General features: G+C 35.7%; 1 protein-coding gene across 1 annotated transcript; it reads right to left on the reverse strand.

Moving 5' to 3' along the window:
• Positions 1-4,691: 4,691 nt before the first annotated feature.
• On the reverse strand, positions 4,692-16,554 carry LOC100376540 (uncharacterized). The gene is made up of 9 exons (XM_002740078.4): positions 16,350-16,554; positions 14,862-15,011; positions 10,374-10,628; positions 9,659-9,703; positions 9,130-9,561; positions 7,807-7,910; positions 7,075-7,266; positions 6,465-6,613; positions 4,692-4,741 (listed from the first exon to the last, which is right to left on the reverse strand). Exons 1-9 carry the CDS (start codon positions 16,497-16,499, stop codon positions 4,692-4,694), a joined length of 1,527 nt encoding a protein of 508 aa, XP_002740124.3. The 5' UTR covers positions 16,500-16,554.
• Positions 16,555-17,794: the final 1,240 nt, after the last annotated feature.

Below are 17,794 nucleotides of genomic sequence, written 5' to 3' on the forward strand. Positions count from 1 at the left end.
CTAATTTGTAGATTTTTTTGTCATTAACTACCAGCATCGGGGCCGTATGACATTACTGTCTAACGATGTTGTTATATAGGTGGGGGTGGGGGCTTTTGTAAGTCTAAATCCAAAATCCAAGATGCTACTGTCATAGGGATTATAAACAATGAATTTGACAGGAATTTGATTTGTACAGTTGGAATAATAGTTGACATTTAGTGGAAGTGCAAATCATTGTAAAATACTTTACTTTCGCTGAAGAGATGATTCAGTGAAAATAAAATACAAGGAATATACCGTTTTTCCTATGTTTACACTCAATTAGTAAAAATATTGTTTTCAAAATATTTCCAATGTAGTTACATGGGGAAATTCTAACTAGAACTAGACATACATACAGTCTCTTGTTTGTTTTTGGTGATTTTTTCTCCTTCAATAAAATAAATGGCTAAAACGGGTAGCCATAAACACAAAAGGACAGTGTGTAAGTCTAAATTAGACTCTAATCTAAAAGCATCTGAAGGGATTACATAAATGCTGATGCTATGAAATGTCTAAGGAGTTATAAGCGTTTTTGATAAATTGAAATTGTTACAGTTTATTCAAAGTCAATAATATTGATAACATAACAAATGAAATTGTTATTAAAACTACTAGTATAAAGTTGTCGATGACAAAACCACATTAATTTAGATTTTCGACTACATGACTTTCGACGTGACGTCCTGCGCCGCAATACTTTCTATAATAAGTCGAGATGTACTTAGTATTCGACAAAATTGTATATCGATACAAATTTTTCTCTGAAACTATACTGAACATTGGAATGCGAAACTTGTTGTCGTATCAACAGCGGATAACATCATTGTGGTGTGGAAATCAAATAAACATGTGTCGTTACAGGTGATTATCATGTGACTTTGATTGACAGGACAGCTTATTATTTTAATTCACTGGTATAACACAATACTACTGGGGTGTTATAATAATCTCCTATTGTTTTAAGAAAAAAACTTCTTTTCTTCACAGAAAAAAAACTTCTTTTAATCGCGTCTATGAAAACCATTTGACAAATCACAATACGTTGGCTTGTGAAGCTTATACTGTAAAAAAAATCACAGAAAACTTCTTCCCGTACGGTGTGGCCGTGGGCATGTGTTTAGGCTTGCTGAAGTCATGCTGCAGTTTAGCAGCTCTTATTGGCTGCTTAAGCTATTTTGATACTACGTTGCGGCCAACGTATACCACGACCAAGAGAGCTGCATCAACTGCAGCAAGTGTTTAGGCCCGATATTTTTATGACGGCTGTGACTTTCTGTGATTAATGCTTTGGCAATGAGTATTTTACATAGTATCATTAATATCACAGACTTTTCAGCAAAGCACAATTGTCATACGTATGTCCATTACTAGTTTTTATTTTTATTTTTTTTTGGGGGGGGGGGGCTGGAAAATCATTGCCCGTGCATTTTTTTCAGTGTCTCATCAGTGCATTTTTATTGTCCAAACTGCAACTTTGTTTCAAAACAATTCTTCCAGCCACCCAGGTTATTCTAAATATACATCCGTATCTAACACATGCCTCAACTTGTTGAATTAATAATAGTATGGTTATTCCTGACGAGTGGTGTGTTAAGTAATGGGAATCTCTAGTCATGGAAGGTACTATGCTCTAGTGAATGTCTAGTTGTTTCTCCGCTAGCGATCGGCAGACATGGTCTGCTGTCAGCAACGCACATTCGGATTCTGCTGACCTTCTTTCAGCCAATGAAATTCCGTTAATTTCGTCCAATCACAGCGGCAGTACATTGACCCATGTACCTTCCACGATTGACCCAGGATTGACCCAAACTGATGATATCAGTATGTATATTATTGCACTGTCCGCCAAAATGATCGGAATGTAAACACTGAATTCAAAGTTCGAACACACCCTGCCCGCACAAGTTAGTACCATCACGGTTACTACACGGTTTAGTAACCGTGACCATGACATGCGTTTGCTGAAAGCTGTCATCAATATCCAAGTAGCAGTATTATTAATGGTAACGGGTTCCATTTGAAGAAACTGTGGCGGTGTTGTGAAAAAAAAAAAACCATGACGAACACGATGACTGCTTTTTGTAAATGAACTTGGGAAATTCATTCATTATGTATAACCACAGTCCCTCTATATAGTCTCTCTATATGATAGAGGGACTGTGGTATAACTCATTATTTCTCCCACAGACTCCATAGACTGTATAGCGTCCTATATTTGGAATGTTGATGGAGGTAAAAAAAAAAAGACTTTTTTTTTTTTTACCTCCATGGTAATAATAGTAATAACTTTATTGCATCCTTAGAAATACAATGTTTCTATCATGATATTTCAAACTAGAGCACTGGAAACTCAGCAAATTTTAATGAGTGTAAATATGGTAAATCCAACCAATTTTAGAGTATACAGTACATATAATAAAAAACAGCTATAGATTCTATTACACTGACTGGATTCCAACAAAAAAACAAAAGTCGGGACATAATAAGCCAGCAGGTTACACGAGTTGGGATTTTGCTAAAAGTTCCATAAACTGCTAATAAACAACTATGTTAACACTTGAAACACAGGCCTTTTTCAAAAAAAAGACTTATTTGTTTTGTTTTTAAAATTAAATAGTAAACGGCATCTTCACAGATGTTGAAAGTCCCCAAAATAAAACCTTCACCTCCACGATTAAACCAAACTGGTATTGTCAATATTGAAAAAGTTGACCCCACCGATTGCTCGCTATCTGGAATTTTAAAACCATGTGGGTTTCGCTAAAATTCCATTCACAGTTTAAAATACAAGCATGCCATCTCTTGTAAAAAAATGTTTTCAAAAAAGAACAGATTGCACTCATGGCTGGTGGTGTGCATTGATCCAATATTAGGTTGCACATTACTCCCAAAGATCCCCCAGAAAATGTCCTGATAAGAAAATAAAAGCAGTGATGGATAAGGAAAATAAAAAAATCATGCTACAAGAAAATAAATCGGAATTAAACTGACATTTATTTCATAAATTATGCAAAAATATGTACTGGCAGTGTCACTGAAGTTGATTGTAAAAATGTGGTGAACCATCAAAATTTGAACTTGATATAAAACTTATTTTACCACATAAAAGAAAACGTATTTTACATACAGAAATTTGAATCAAGAATAAATCATAGTCATGTACACAATGCAGTAAAATACCAACTGTGTTTCATGTTTTAATTTTTGAACTCAAATCAAATCAGAGAAAAATTCAAGGGGCAAGTTTATGACCATGGACACAAATGTAATGTTTATTAGAAGCTAAAGAACATGGACTTATAATTACAATAACAGTTTGATGAGCTTTGTGAATTTGAACATTTTATGCTTTCATGCATCTCAGATAGAGTACATATGGTATTTGAACAAAAACAAAAATTCATTTAATTATGCATAAATTATCATCTGTTCTTTATCTGTTGTTTAAACCTGATTGACACAATCTACATGTTTCTATTCTATGTTAATTTCAACAATGAATGACTAGATTATGTTGAAACATCAGCTATAAAATGTGGATGATAAAACAGTTATTGCAGACAAATCATTTTGGCAGTGAAATGGAACGAATCAAACATTTTGTCATATTCCTATAATACTATGGAAAATGATTTTATAAATGGAGAATCAGATTGTCAAAATAAACAGAATGAATATGAGGTGAGATGACCAAAACTGGTGACGTGAATGCAAGTCAACCAAAGAAAAAATGCATGGTTTAGATAACACTCTATTAAAAATGAGATTGGGGGATTTTTTTAAATCGGTTCTTTGTACACTTTGTACATACCTTCTATATACACCTCAGAATACAAGTACGTGTCTCGCAGTTTGGAGGCCATTATTGTACATGGTACAGATATTAAATTGTCACCAGATTTTCTATTTTCAGGTTTATATTTTGCATGATTTTCTGAATTTGGTAGTTTTAGAATTACTCCACAACCATAGTACTGTTATGGTTACCATGTTATTATAAAGATTACCTGGAGGACTACCTGTAATTGTCAGTTGAATGAGATATTATGTTTATAAAATTCAAGCAAGATGATTTTACAATGTTTGACTTTAAAACTTTAAAACGTTAATTACAAATGTTAAAATCATATAAAAAGTAGCGACACTGGTAGTTAAATAAACTGTAGTTCATTCCTGAGTGGTCCAGCTTTTGTGTCACTAATGTAAACACATAATTTATTTACTGGGTTTCAATTTCACTATTTTTCCTGATTTGTGAAATCTGTTAAATTAAATTCATATTAACACTGGAACTGATTGTTTCACTGTACAAAACTTTGAATTTAAATCCCAGTAAATAATGAAATAATCATCTACATGCAAACTTTGTATCAAATCACAGGTGGGATCGAATAGCTCTTACTCAGGACCCTAGAGGTCACGCATCCAGTACTTATTCACGACCCCTGGAGGTCAAACATCCTGGTACTTGTTTACGACCCTAGAAGGTCACACATCCTGGTACTTATTCATGACCCATGAAGGTCACACATCCTGGTACCTTAAACCATAAAGTGGAATTTTCCAAACAAGAAATTTAATTTAAATGAGCTATATTCCCAGCATATATCAGAATGTATTGGTGATGAATTAACACAACAACATTCTTGTGTTGACTTCATTAATAGTTATACAACATCACAAGACATCAACACAGACTGCAGAGCTTTGGCATAGCCTGTAATAAAAACAAAAGAAATCATGTGAATGAGTGAAAAGGTAATTTCTGGCACTATATGTCAATGTGTTTTTGAGAGATTTTCAGTGTTCTAAATGACATTTACACAACCAAATAAAATTGTTGATTTCAACATGGAGGTAAAAAGAAAGTCACAACCAAAATAATCCTCCTAAACTTCTTTTGTTTTAGCCAAGTTTAATCCTATAATTCCCTTTGTCTTATCGTCCTTTCACCCCAGGATTGTCGCCGACGCGTCATTTCTCTTCAAGCGTTGCTGCGTACAGTACACATTCCAAGGTCTTGTTTTACGATGTCGCAGTAAAAGCCAAAGGACATAAAGCATGCGCAGATCTTTTATACGTAGAGGAATGTGTTTGTGAGAACGTGAAAGTTAGAATTTTGAAAATCGGAGAATTTCTTGTTAAGTTTATGTAATTTTTCGTTTTTCAGCACATTTTTCGTTGTATTTTTGAATCGGTAATTATGTAATGTTTCGAAACCTTGCTAGTACTGTTTTTTAGTCCAAAATAAAGATCGTTTAATGTTCCTTGCAATGGTGCATGACATGGACCGCACCGCATTGTACCAGAGACTGAATTTGAGGTTCGAAATGACACTTTTTGAAGTTTATATATCCCGTGTATGTCCTACTTCCCATGGCAGTGCGTCAATTTTCTTTATACACCATGTACAAGAAAATCGCTGCATTTTTTTGTTTTCGTGCAATCATTTCGTTCACAGCATATGCAAAAAAATTCTTCGTCTGTAATATGCTCTTCGATTTCGTTTACGTCTTCTGAATTTAAGGATATAGCAGTTTCAGCATCGTAGTCAAACTCGTGCGCGTTATCGATCGTCGCCATATTTGTTTATAAGAATTTGACTAGAATTGTCACGAAAATCGTTGAGTGCTGCCAAAGGCGTCCGTAGTATGCTAATACATGGTAATCCTCACTGCGCTAAGAGGAAACTGAAACTTGATCCGTTCGGCAAATAAACTCCTTGATCTATGTACAAACAGCGGCGACCATCCTGGTACCTCTGATCTAAGCTTGGCTGTGACTCCTTCCCTTTTTACCTCCATGATTTCAATAACAGTGTTTTCTGAATTCTATGTAATTGTTACATCACAGAATTGCTTTGTCCCCTAGAGGGCGCTATTCACAGTAAATGTTGAATGGAATTTTGAGGTGAAAAAAAGATTTACTGTGAAACAAGTTTTTTATAGCTAGCAGGTTATTTTAATCCATAATTTTGCTAATTTAAAATGTAGCTAACTTACAGTATATTCTCATGTATCAAATTGGCTGAAATAAGATGTAGCTATTTTAACATCTTTTACATTGTGGTGAAAGCTTTAAATTGTCAAATTATATCTTGTAACATGGCAGAGGTAGATGTCTATTCTCAGGAGTGTAATCCGGACATTTTCACACACATCATTTTGAACATCATTGTTCGAGATTCCCTGTGATGTAACGTGATAGACCTCTAAATGGTGCTTGCAAGCTAAACTAGACTAGTGATGGTTCATAAATTAATCTTTTTTTCCCCCATATTTCTCAGAAACTTTAATCAAGACCTGATGCCAACGGGAAAGTATGTAAAAACTAAAAAAGAAAATCATAGAAAATAAAAATGTACAAAATATTGCACCAAAATTTAAAGTGTAAAAAGTCATATTGTTCAAAAGTTAATAAGTAATACATAAATTACATACCGTTAGGATTTTTATAGAAAACACAGTTATTAGCGCAGGTATCAGGGTTGGTATCCCATATTGTAGGACCACAGTTACATAATGGCGGTAACTGAATATTCTGAGTTTCTATCTTATTCTTCATCACGGCTTGTAAAGCATCGATATACCTAAACACAAAATAAATACCAAATTTGATTTACTAAAATTGCATCACAGAAATAAAAATTACATTTGCTGTATACTGGAAAAAACACGAGTCATTTTGCCCATTGCCCTCTGAAGCATGCACTACAAGTGTAGCAAATATAGTACCGGTAATTTAAAATAACGCTCCAAAAGAAAACACAAACAAGATGGCACCCAGCCGGACATGTAACCATGGCAATTGACAGCAAGGACCTCCGTGTGATAATGGTCTGATTGCATATAGGAGAGAAGTAATCATGCTCTCAAAGTAGAAATGGCTGTGATTTTGAATTTTTGTTTGTTTAAGGCCAGACTTTTTTTATTCCTTGTTTCTCCAGTTTTTATAAGGCCATGACACAGGAAATGTTTTATTAAAAATAAAAGAAAAAAGATTGATAGTTTCAATTATTGTTGCTTTAAAAAAGTTTGAATATCCATCTACCTATTCATTTCTCTCTTTTTCTGTACTTTCTTTTTCTGTTTTTCCATAGTTTGTGTTATGTATCTCTGTTCCTGTTTTGATTTCTCCAATGCCTCCTTCTCAGTATGGCCAGTGACAGGATCTCTGGGTTCAATTGACAACTGTGCTGCCCTCTCCTCTCTCTTTCTCTCCAATTCTTTCTCTTGTTTCAATCTGCAGAGGGAAATAAACATGATTAGTTGAATCTGTTTGCCATTTTGAATTCCCAATGATTGATTGAAATCAGTTGAGAAATTTTCAAGAAATGTTAGTTGATGCTATCAGTCAGCCAAACTGGATGCATGGAGCTGGGAACTGCCACTGGTGGCGCTGTATACAATTGAGGCTTGCCATAGCTCATTTAGATTGGTTTCCCCATAACTCTGGGATAACTCTGGGTTGAAACAAAAAATTATGTAAACTTTTACTATTATCCATTGGTATGCAATAACTTTGAATAAAACTGGTGAAACAGAGTTCAAGAAATGGTATAACAAAAGCATGTGTGATAGTCATAACAAGATTTAATGAAAAGACACCTGGCCTACATAGGTCTACATAGATTGTATCAATAAGCTCTAAGACCAAGTGATATCAGTTGATATTATTCTGAAAGTATAGTAAATAGTATGCACTGAGACATAATAGGTCATGCAATCAACTAGTAAAGGAAATAAACAAGGTCACATATGGACCAACTATTTTAAAACTTACTTCAGCATTTTTTTTCTATGTTCTTGTTTTCTGATATTTTCTTTGACTTGTTCTCGTTCAATATCCATGAACAGTCTTCTGTACATTGAAAACTGACTTCTTGTCTACCAACACATTTGAAAAATAGTAATTGTACTAAAGAACAGCAAATTTTGAATTTCTTGCATGGTGTGTTACACAATCCATGAGTGACACAAATTTTACTTCATAAGTTATTGTCAGTGGCATTCAGTTACAGTAAAAGAATTAATTTATCACTGGGTTTTAATTTTGCTTTGCGTTAAATCAAAACCCAGTGAATATGTAAAATTTAGCATAGAACACATTATCTAAATGATAAAACCGTGAATTTAAAACCCACTGAAATGCCTGAAATAGTAAATCAGTAAAATTTAAACCTAGTGAAAATTAGTCATTTTACAGTACAAGGGTGGCAATTTTCCAAACATGCTGTTTATATTAGAAGTACATGTGCTTACAGTAACTTAGTGTCTTGTTCAATAAGATACTGGATTGTTTGAGTTATGAACATTGAGTTACGAACATTGAGTTACGAATATTGAGTTACGAACATTGAGTTACGAACATTGAGTTACGAACATTGAGTTACGAACATTAAGTTACGAACATTGAGTTACGAACATTGAGTTACGAACATTGAGTTACGAATATTGAGTTACGAACATTGAGTTACGAACATTGAGTTACGAACATTGAGTTACGAACATTGAGTTACGAATATTGAGTTACGAACATTGAGTTACGAACATTGAGTTACGAACATTGATTTACAAAAACATCAACTTACAAAAATGACCATGCTCATACTTTGGCAACTCCATGCCCAAATTATAACTTGATGTTCAATTAACAGTTTTGAGTTACAGGCAACGTAGATAATTTTTGTTGTTTAACGTTCACATTTAGTAACTCAAACTTTAATTAATTTAATTATATGAACCGAATATTGAGATATGGGCAACCTAGATTTGTTTTGTTGTTTAAACATCGACATACTGAAATTTATTTTACCATATGGTAAGCTTGTATGTTTCACCTTCATTTGCTGAATGCATTAGTTTTTTACTGGATGTGGATGTTAAACAAACAAAAAATCTATAGTGGCTGTAATTCAAATTTTTGTGAACTATTAAATAAAATTTGAGTAATGTGGATGTTAAACAAAAAACAAGATAGTGGTTGATGTGAACCCAGATCTTCCACACACAAGTGTTATTTTCTATGACAGACTTAGCATTGTCTCTTTTGAGAATATCAATAATAATGACATGATATAATGAATAAACTAATTAATAAACTAACCTGTCGTTTATTCTCCTCTGCAAGGACACCAGGCATAACTTCAGGCACTGATGCATGTGTACACAGACGATGAGTTTTTCTCCTTCGTAACTTTGGCAACACTTCATCTGGTTCATTCGATGATGCAAAAGTCACCACCTTTGGTTGTCCCAGTGACCAAGCAGACTCTTTTTGTTCTCCATCACCACCAAATTGATGCGGGTGCCCTAATGATGGACTGAAAGTCACGACTTTGGGAGGAGGAGCGCCTGCTAGTTGAAACACTTCTTCTTGGTCATGTGATTGTTGTTGCCTAGCAATAGCTTCATCATCATCTGTTATCAATGACTGATCTAATTCTTGTTGCGGTATTTCTTCATCACTTTCAACGCTACCAGCTTCTATAGCTTCATTTGTATCAAGTACCTCATCATGGTCAGCTGATAAAGGTAACTAGCATGAAAAAAACAAAGCAGCGTTGTCATTCAATCAGTTATCAAAATACATTAACTTAACTATCCACAATAAATAATTTCGTAACTTGACTTACGTCTCGCGTTGAAGCAACTTTCCAGGCACCACCAGGCAAATGCTTCTATAAAATAATACAATAATTAGTTACTAAAATCATTCCACAATAATGTATTATGTCATTAGATTTGTAATGAATATTTTTGGGATAAATGACTGATCTAGACATTGAATGTTGATTCTCTCAATGTAGTTGTGAGTACTAAGGCCAAGATAAAGAGAACAAAAATGCTTATGGTCAATTTAAAAAAAAAAATATTTTGTACATGTTTATTTTTCTTTTGAAATAAAAATGTTTTTCCTTATAAAGTGGTTTCTTTTTAAAATACTTGTGTACATTTTAACATGAAGACACGATGAACAGAAATGTTTTTTTATTTTTGCTGGGCCTAGCCACTATATATATTGCTACCGAATTTTTGCAACATAATACATTTACCAATTTATCTGAAAAATCACCCGCAATGTTTTGGATAATGGCTCATATTTTGGAAGATCACCATACCAAAACGGTGATCTTTCACATTGGGCAATGTTTAAGATAAATACGGTAAATACAAACTGCAAGGCAACGATTTTTAAAATAGCGCCATCTGTGGTGAATATTGAATAAAAATTCATATTTTACTCCATTATATAACCGTGACTAACCCAATAATTCCTTGTGATGCTCATTGTATTTTCTTGAAATTTTTACTTAGCAATTATCATGTTGTAAAAACCAAATAACATACCCTATCTAGTACAAGCCTCTTTGATGCTAAATTCTTTCGAGCATGACTAATAGCTTTGTGAACTTGATTTAAGTGTTCTTCAAAAACCCTCCCATCATCAGTATCATCAGCTGATTCACTGGATGCAGTTGCCATGGATACAGAAGGATGGATGGAGAGTTGCTGCTCATCTCTGTAGACGCATGTATTCTTCTTTGGCGTCAAACGTTCGGCAGCGTGGCTACTCTGCATTACAATACTTCTTTCCATTTCAACCTGTCAAAAATTAAACAGTTTTCTTGTTATTTTACCTCCAGTTAAAATTGGCAGTAATGACTGCGATTTGTCAGGTAATTCTGAACGTTGAAAACTCTACACGAATCTTTGTCAAATGCTGGAAAACCCCTATTGGGCATTAATGTCACACACTGTTGCATACGACTTATTTACCACTTCCGTGTCCCTGAGAATGTTCTAGAACTGTACTGTGTCTGGGTGGAATATTCTAGATAATATAACACTGTAGGAGGCAATAGAAGGTAATGGAACATTCTAGAATTTGTAGTAAGTTCCAGACTCATTATGTATGCTGATGTAATGATCTATTTATAGACAGTGGGGGTATATATAGGGGAGTTGTTCAGATCGGAGATCACGTTGAATTGTATTGGAGTTTAAGTATCTAGTTATTGGAGTAGTGGAGTTTTACCGCGTTATTGTACTTGATGTTTGCAGAGTATAATAATACCAGTACCAGTTGAAACCTCATCTGTTGGCTCCGTGTTCGTATGTTATCATCGCCGCAAGGGAAGTCTTTCTGTTACTGTTGCCATTTTTGGTATTTGAACCATCACACCTGTACTATACCAATTACGGTAATATTACGTTGCGTGTGACATCTGGGGGCTCGTCCGGGTGCAGTGAAGACATATAGAAGACAACAACAATAGAAGTAGAGGTGAGGAAAATGGAGATTGAGGAAAGAAAGGAAAAGTTACAACTGGAAGCGGAAGCAGAACAGCGAGAAAAGGAAAGGGAAGCAGAGGTGAGGAAAATGGAGATTGAGGAAAGAAAGGAAAAGTTACAGCTGGAAGCGGAAGCAGGCAAAAGAGAATTTGAGTTGAGGAAATTAGAGCTGCAAGCAGCAATGCCGGGGTTCCAACAGGCTGATTTTGGTGGTCAACGAAATGTGGTCAGCGATGCACAGTCACCAAAGTTGCCTGCATTTGTTGATGGTAACGATGAACTTGATAGTTATTTATTGTGGCTTGAGAGGTTTGCAACGAATGTGAGTTGGCATAGAGATGGATGGGCCACAAAATTGAGTGCGCTGTTGACTGGTAGAGCACTGGAAGTATATTCTAGAATGTTCGACACTGATGCAGTTGACTATGATCGTGTGAAGGTGGCGCTGTTGACAAGATACGATTTCACAGAGGATGGGTACAGGAAGTGATTCCGTGAAATTAAACCTGAAAGTTCTGAGAGTCCTGACCAGTTAATTGTGCGACTTAAGAATTATTTTGCTAAATGGGTTGAGTTGTCAGGCACTGCAGCAACATATGATGGTGTTACCGACTTGATGGTGAAGGAGCAGTTTATTGGTGCCTGTACAAGAGATCTTGCAGTTTATCTTAAAGAAAGAGCACCCAAAGATTTAGATGAGTTGGCAGTAATAGCAAAACAGTACCTAGTGGCACATGGTCGACAGTTATCCACGAAGGACCAGGTGAGGCGTAATGATAATAAGACTGCCATTAGAAATACTGATGTGGGACAGGGCAGTAGTACCCAGTGTTTTGTATGTCAGGGTGTTGGTCATCGAGCAGCACAATGTCCATCCCGCGTTACTGATGTCAACCATGACAAAGGTGAACAGTGCCTTCAGTGCAGTGCCATAGGACATGTGGCTAAGTTCTGTCGTAGTGGACAACACAAGGTCAAGAAAGAAAGAGTGTCAAAACCCAGCACTACTACTGGTGCAGCTGCAGTGGTTAAAGAGGAGTCTAATGTCAGTGCTAGCTGTGCTGTTCAATTTAACAATGATGTGCCTAAAATGATTGAGAAGGACCATTTGTTGTTAGCATCGGGGGAGCAGTTAAAGGTTGTGAATGGTGCATGTATGGAACGGAGTGGCGTTGTGGAGGACAGGACTTTGCCTGTGGGTCAAGAGAAGGTTGGTGACACAGCTGTGACCATGTTGAGAGACACTGGGTGTAATGGCATTATAGTCAAGAAGAGCTTGGTACCAGGTGACCAGTATACAAAAAAGATGGGTCATATATTGATGGTTGATCGTACTGTAAGAAGGGTTCCAGTCGCCATGGTGAAAATTGATAAGCCATATTTGAGAGGCACGGTTGAAGCATTATGTGTGCAGGACCCAATCTATGTGTTAACTGTTGGGAATGTGCCCAGAGCAAGACCACCAGATGACCCGGATCCAGTGTGGAATGTGAGTGGAGCAGTAACAACCAGAGCGCAAGCGAAGAAATCTGGTAAGGTGAAGCCGCTCAAAGTGTGTGATGTAAAGACTGGAGCACATGTAACAAAAGACAAATTAGTCGAGATGCAGCAAGCAGACACATTGTTGAAGAAGTATTATAGTAAGAGAGAACCAGAAGCGAGAGGGCACCATACAACCGAGTTCCAGGTATATGGAGGCTTGCTATATCGTGTGTATCGGAATCGTTCAGTTCCAGGAGGTAAGACGGTACGTCAAGTGGTTGTGCCGAAACTGTTGAGGACTCGTGTTATGGAGATTGCCCATGATTCAATATTTGGTGGACACATGGAGAAAATTTGAGAAGCGCAAAGACTGGCGACTAAGAAAGGTGTTCGATCATTCTTTGGGCTGGTCAATTACTACAGAGACCACATCCCCTTATTCGCAACTGTTGCAGCACCCTTGAGTGACCTACTAAGGAACGGACAACCTAACAAAGTTGTATGGGGAGAGGCCCAGGAGAAAGCATATAACACTTTGCGGGAATACTTATTGGGCAAACCAATTTTGAAGTTGCCAGACCCACAGAAACCATTTGTGATGCGGACGGACACGTCTCAGGTAGGAATTGGAACAGTACTTATGCAGAATCATGGTGAGAAGCTTCATCCAGTTGCGTATACAAGTAAGAAGTTATCCGATGCAGAAAAGAAATATTCAACTGTAGAAAGGGAATGTTTAGCCATTGTATGGGGCGTGAATAAATTTCGCCTATATTTAGCCGGTGTGGAGTTCATTTTGCAGACGGATCATAAACCATTGTCTTACCTGGATAAAGCCAAGTTTGCAAATGACCGAGTGATGAGATGGGCGATGACTCTGCAAGGATATAATTATCGTGTTGAGGATATTCCTGGACGGGACAATGTGGTAGCGGACTACCTGAGTAGATTGATGGACTGAGGAACTTTTGAACATTATAGTAGAATGTTATTCGTTTATGACTAAATTTCATTATATTTTACTGTATGTGATTTTCGAATTTATGTACTCAGAGCTTTATTCAGTTCGATTTGATATATTGTATTGTTGTTTTATTTGAAATTGTATTTGTATTATTGCCGCCGTAGCTAGTCATGTAATATTATATGTTATAATATTCTTGAGAGGGGAGGCATGTCGCATACGACTTGTTTACCACTTCCGTGTCACTGAGAATGTTCTAGAACCGTACTATGTCTGGGTGGAATATTCTAGATAATATAACACTGTAGGAGGCAATAGAAGGTAATGGAACATTCTAGAATTTGTAGTAAGTTCCAGACTCATTATGTATGCTGATGTAATGGTCTATTTATAGACAGTGGGGGTACAGTATATATAGGGGAGTTGCTCAGCACTGAGTTCAGATCGGAGATCTCGTTGAATTGTATTGGAGTTTAAGTATCTAGTTATGGAGTAGTGGAGTTTTACCACGTTATTGTACTTGATGTTTGCAGAGTATAATAATACCAGTACCAGTTGAAACCTCATCTGTTGACTCCGTGTTCGTATGTTATCATCGCCGCCAGGGAAGTCTTTCTGTTACTGTTGCCATTTTGGTATTTGAACCATCACACCTGTACTATACCAATTACGGTAATATTACGTTGCGTGTGATACACACATTGTGCTATATAGGGTTTTTCAAATCATTTAGATCAGTATTATTTCTCACTTACATTTGTATTTTGCTAACAACTAAAAGGACTAAACTAAAACCTAGTGGATATATGCAAAGTTAAAAATAGAATGTATTGTTTTCTTCACAAACCAATGAAGTTAAACAATATACTGAATATATCTGCAAAAACAAATTTCACCAAAGTGTTTCTCATTATGATTAATTGGTTATTTTTCAGAGAAATTATAAACCCATGTACCAAAAAAAAATATTCACCAAGATAAGAAACTTAGAAAGACATTGAAGACAAACAATTTATGGTGCCTTCTATTTTTTCCTGCAGTGCAAGTTGGTGGTAGTAGAAAATATTCAACTTTTCCTATAACTTCTTATTACTCACCGCTTTGAAAGAACTTTCTAATTGTTGTTGTTTTTTCATCTTCTGCATTTTTTTGACTCTTTTCTTAACTTCTCTTTGGAAATGCTGTAATTTTTCTTCTTTCAACTGTTGTGCTCTTTGTATTCTTTCCTCCTCAATCTGAGCTGCATACTGTCAAAAAGATGAAAGCCGTTATGTGTTGAATAAGAGTGCATAATTTTCTTGTCATTTGAACTCGGTACCGGTACTTTGGAATGTCATAGTTTTGAGGGGGAAATTATGGTAAGGGTTGGGGTAGGTTTAAGTGCCTGTGAATCATTCAAATCATGGAAGTCATGGAAGTATCTACAGTAGATGAGTATACCGTAATACCATTGGGGGGGGGGGGCTACTAGTTAAATCAATGCAGAAATCACGTTTGGGTAGTTGGTATTCATTTTGTACAAATTACAAATATCAAAAGTATGCAACTTATTTAGTTTATTGTAACAAAATGAAAAAAAAATGAAATGAGGGAAATGAATACCAACTACCCAAAAGTGATTTCTGCATTGATTTAACTAGTAGCCCCCCAATGGTATTACAGTATATACTCATCTACTGTAGATACAAAATGTACTTGCATGACTTTCATGATTTGAATGGTAATGATAAATACAGTAGCAATAGAAAGGAATATAATATAGCCAGTAGTTTATGTCTGGCTTAGATTTATAACTGCCAGGCCGAATTTTTAACTGTTTAGTTCAGTCATCATCACAGGCACTTAAACCTACCCCAACCCTTACCATAATTTCTTCCTCAAAACTATGACATTCCTTAGGAATCATCACTGTTATTGTGAAATCCTGCACGCTTAAACTTTCATGACCAAGGACTTTAATAACTGAAGACATTAATAACTAATCCAGACATGGAAAAATATGTAAAAATGATTGACAAGTGTTTGTAGATATAGCTCAAAACCTATCAGGACCCAAAACACAGCGAAACCACGGCTAGCAAAAACTGCAACTGTCAGAAAACAAGCAACAGTGAATACACCCTTTAAAAATCATGTCAAGTCATGATCTAGTATTTGAAAAAGAACATTCAGCACTTGAAATAATGAATGAAAGAGAAATCAGCATTTTTGAAAGAATAACTTTAAGATGTCCGATAGATTTTTTCTCTCATTCTGCAGCACGTCTAATGGGTATTCAAGTTGGCTAAACTGACACATTCATTTGATGTGTGCATGGAAACTACCCGTACTATGATCCTGGCTTCACGACAATGAAATTCGCAGCCCAACATAACCCTGCAGTAAGCATGATGATTAAATGATTACAATAAATAAGGCTACTACTCTCAATCTGATCATCGTTAAAATATGGAGAAATATTTTGAAATAAGCGAAGACAGTATAAATAAAAGATGGTTTTACAGAGGTACAGGCTGTAACACGTACGGTCATCTCAAAACATGATGATCAGCGAGGGGTTTTTTTGTGTAAAAACAATTACTTACCACGGCATGACATTGTTCATCAACACTAATACGTACGGGTTCTACCCATGCACCAACCGGTGCAATTTTCACCGTCCTATCGCCCATTTGGGCACCCAGATCGCTTCTTTTAGAGGAACGCAGTGATCTTACGCCAACTCTTGTCGCCATATTGAATGTTTTGATTTTCGAAACTTCCGCCGTTGGTTGCACGAGGTTACCCTATGAGGGCGCTGCTTACGAATATCGCGGTTGTTATTCTTCTTCGCCAGCCAACATTCATTGCATGCAAGTCGCCTCAACATGAGTAGAGACCCGGCGGATCGAACAATGAATCTTATTGAAGTTTTTCTCCGTTTTGTTTTTAATTTGTTTTTATTCTTTTAATTAACTTTGTTATTTTAGTCATATGATTTCCAAATCAAGTTTATTTCACTAATTCTATTTTTTTTACAACGAACAATTAAAAACATGGAAATAATGGAATACGTTTTTAAAAATACGAATAAATAAATAAAATGAATAATTTATAAAAATAATAATCGAAAAAAAACCAGGGTATGATTGTAATCAGGTTTTTGACGAAAAACCGTTACCCCGCCGGAGTTGTTGTAGTGTTACCTTGTCTATTTTTGTCAGAAAATCAACTGTCAATGCATAATTGCAAAAAATAAGGGGGTGTTAAATAGTGAGCAAAATTCGTGAAGTAACATTTTGCTCACCTTATCAGATAAAGAATCCTCGTATTAAAAACGTTCACGAATTCTGTGGGGAAAGGTTCGATATATAAAGTGAGAGTCAGACGGGGGGTGTGATCTGTTTCGTCAGTACTAATGAAGAACTGCTTTATTTCTCAAACTACCAAGTTCATGTCATACATTGTTTATACGGCTGGAATTAAAAACAAAAAAAGATAACAAAAATGTAGGTGGTACTGTTTATACAATACACATTTTCCGACAAATTCTAAAATACGAAATGTAAACTAAGTGGCCCACTACGAAAATGGCGCTTATTTGAATATTAAACAATTGATACACTCTAGAATACACTTGTATATCATGTCTCACTGTGGAAAGGCAAAATCATTCCGAGTATCAAGTAAAACAATTTATTTACCATTTAATATTCGAAAAGGGACGCAAAATGCTTGAACTTTTAATGTGACTGATCTCCCTCCCTGTTGAGGGACGGTGGCCTGATTAAGAAATACTGAAAAACACGTCTTTTTAGTTAGCATGTCATTTTAGCTTATTTAGCTAACCTGTAATTTCGCTAATTCAAGATGTCGCTAATTTAGAATAAAGTATATTCTCACAATTAGATTATTGGCATTTTAGCTAAAATAAGATTTTGTTAATTCATGCATTGAGTCAAATTCGCTAAAATGGCATGTAGCTATTTCAATGTTTTACATTACTCAACAAGCGATTCACGCCCATACAATGATAATTAATACTGTACCC

This window comes from Saccoglossus kowalevskii, chromosome 5, assembly GCF_978046115.1.
Source record: "Saccoglossus kowalevskii chromosome 5, keSacKowa6.1, whole genome shotgun sequence".
NCBI lineage: Eukaryota > Metazoa > Hemichordata > Enteropneusta > Harrimaniidae > Saccoglossus > Saccoglossus kowalevskii.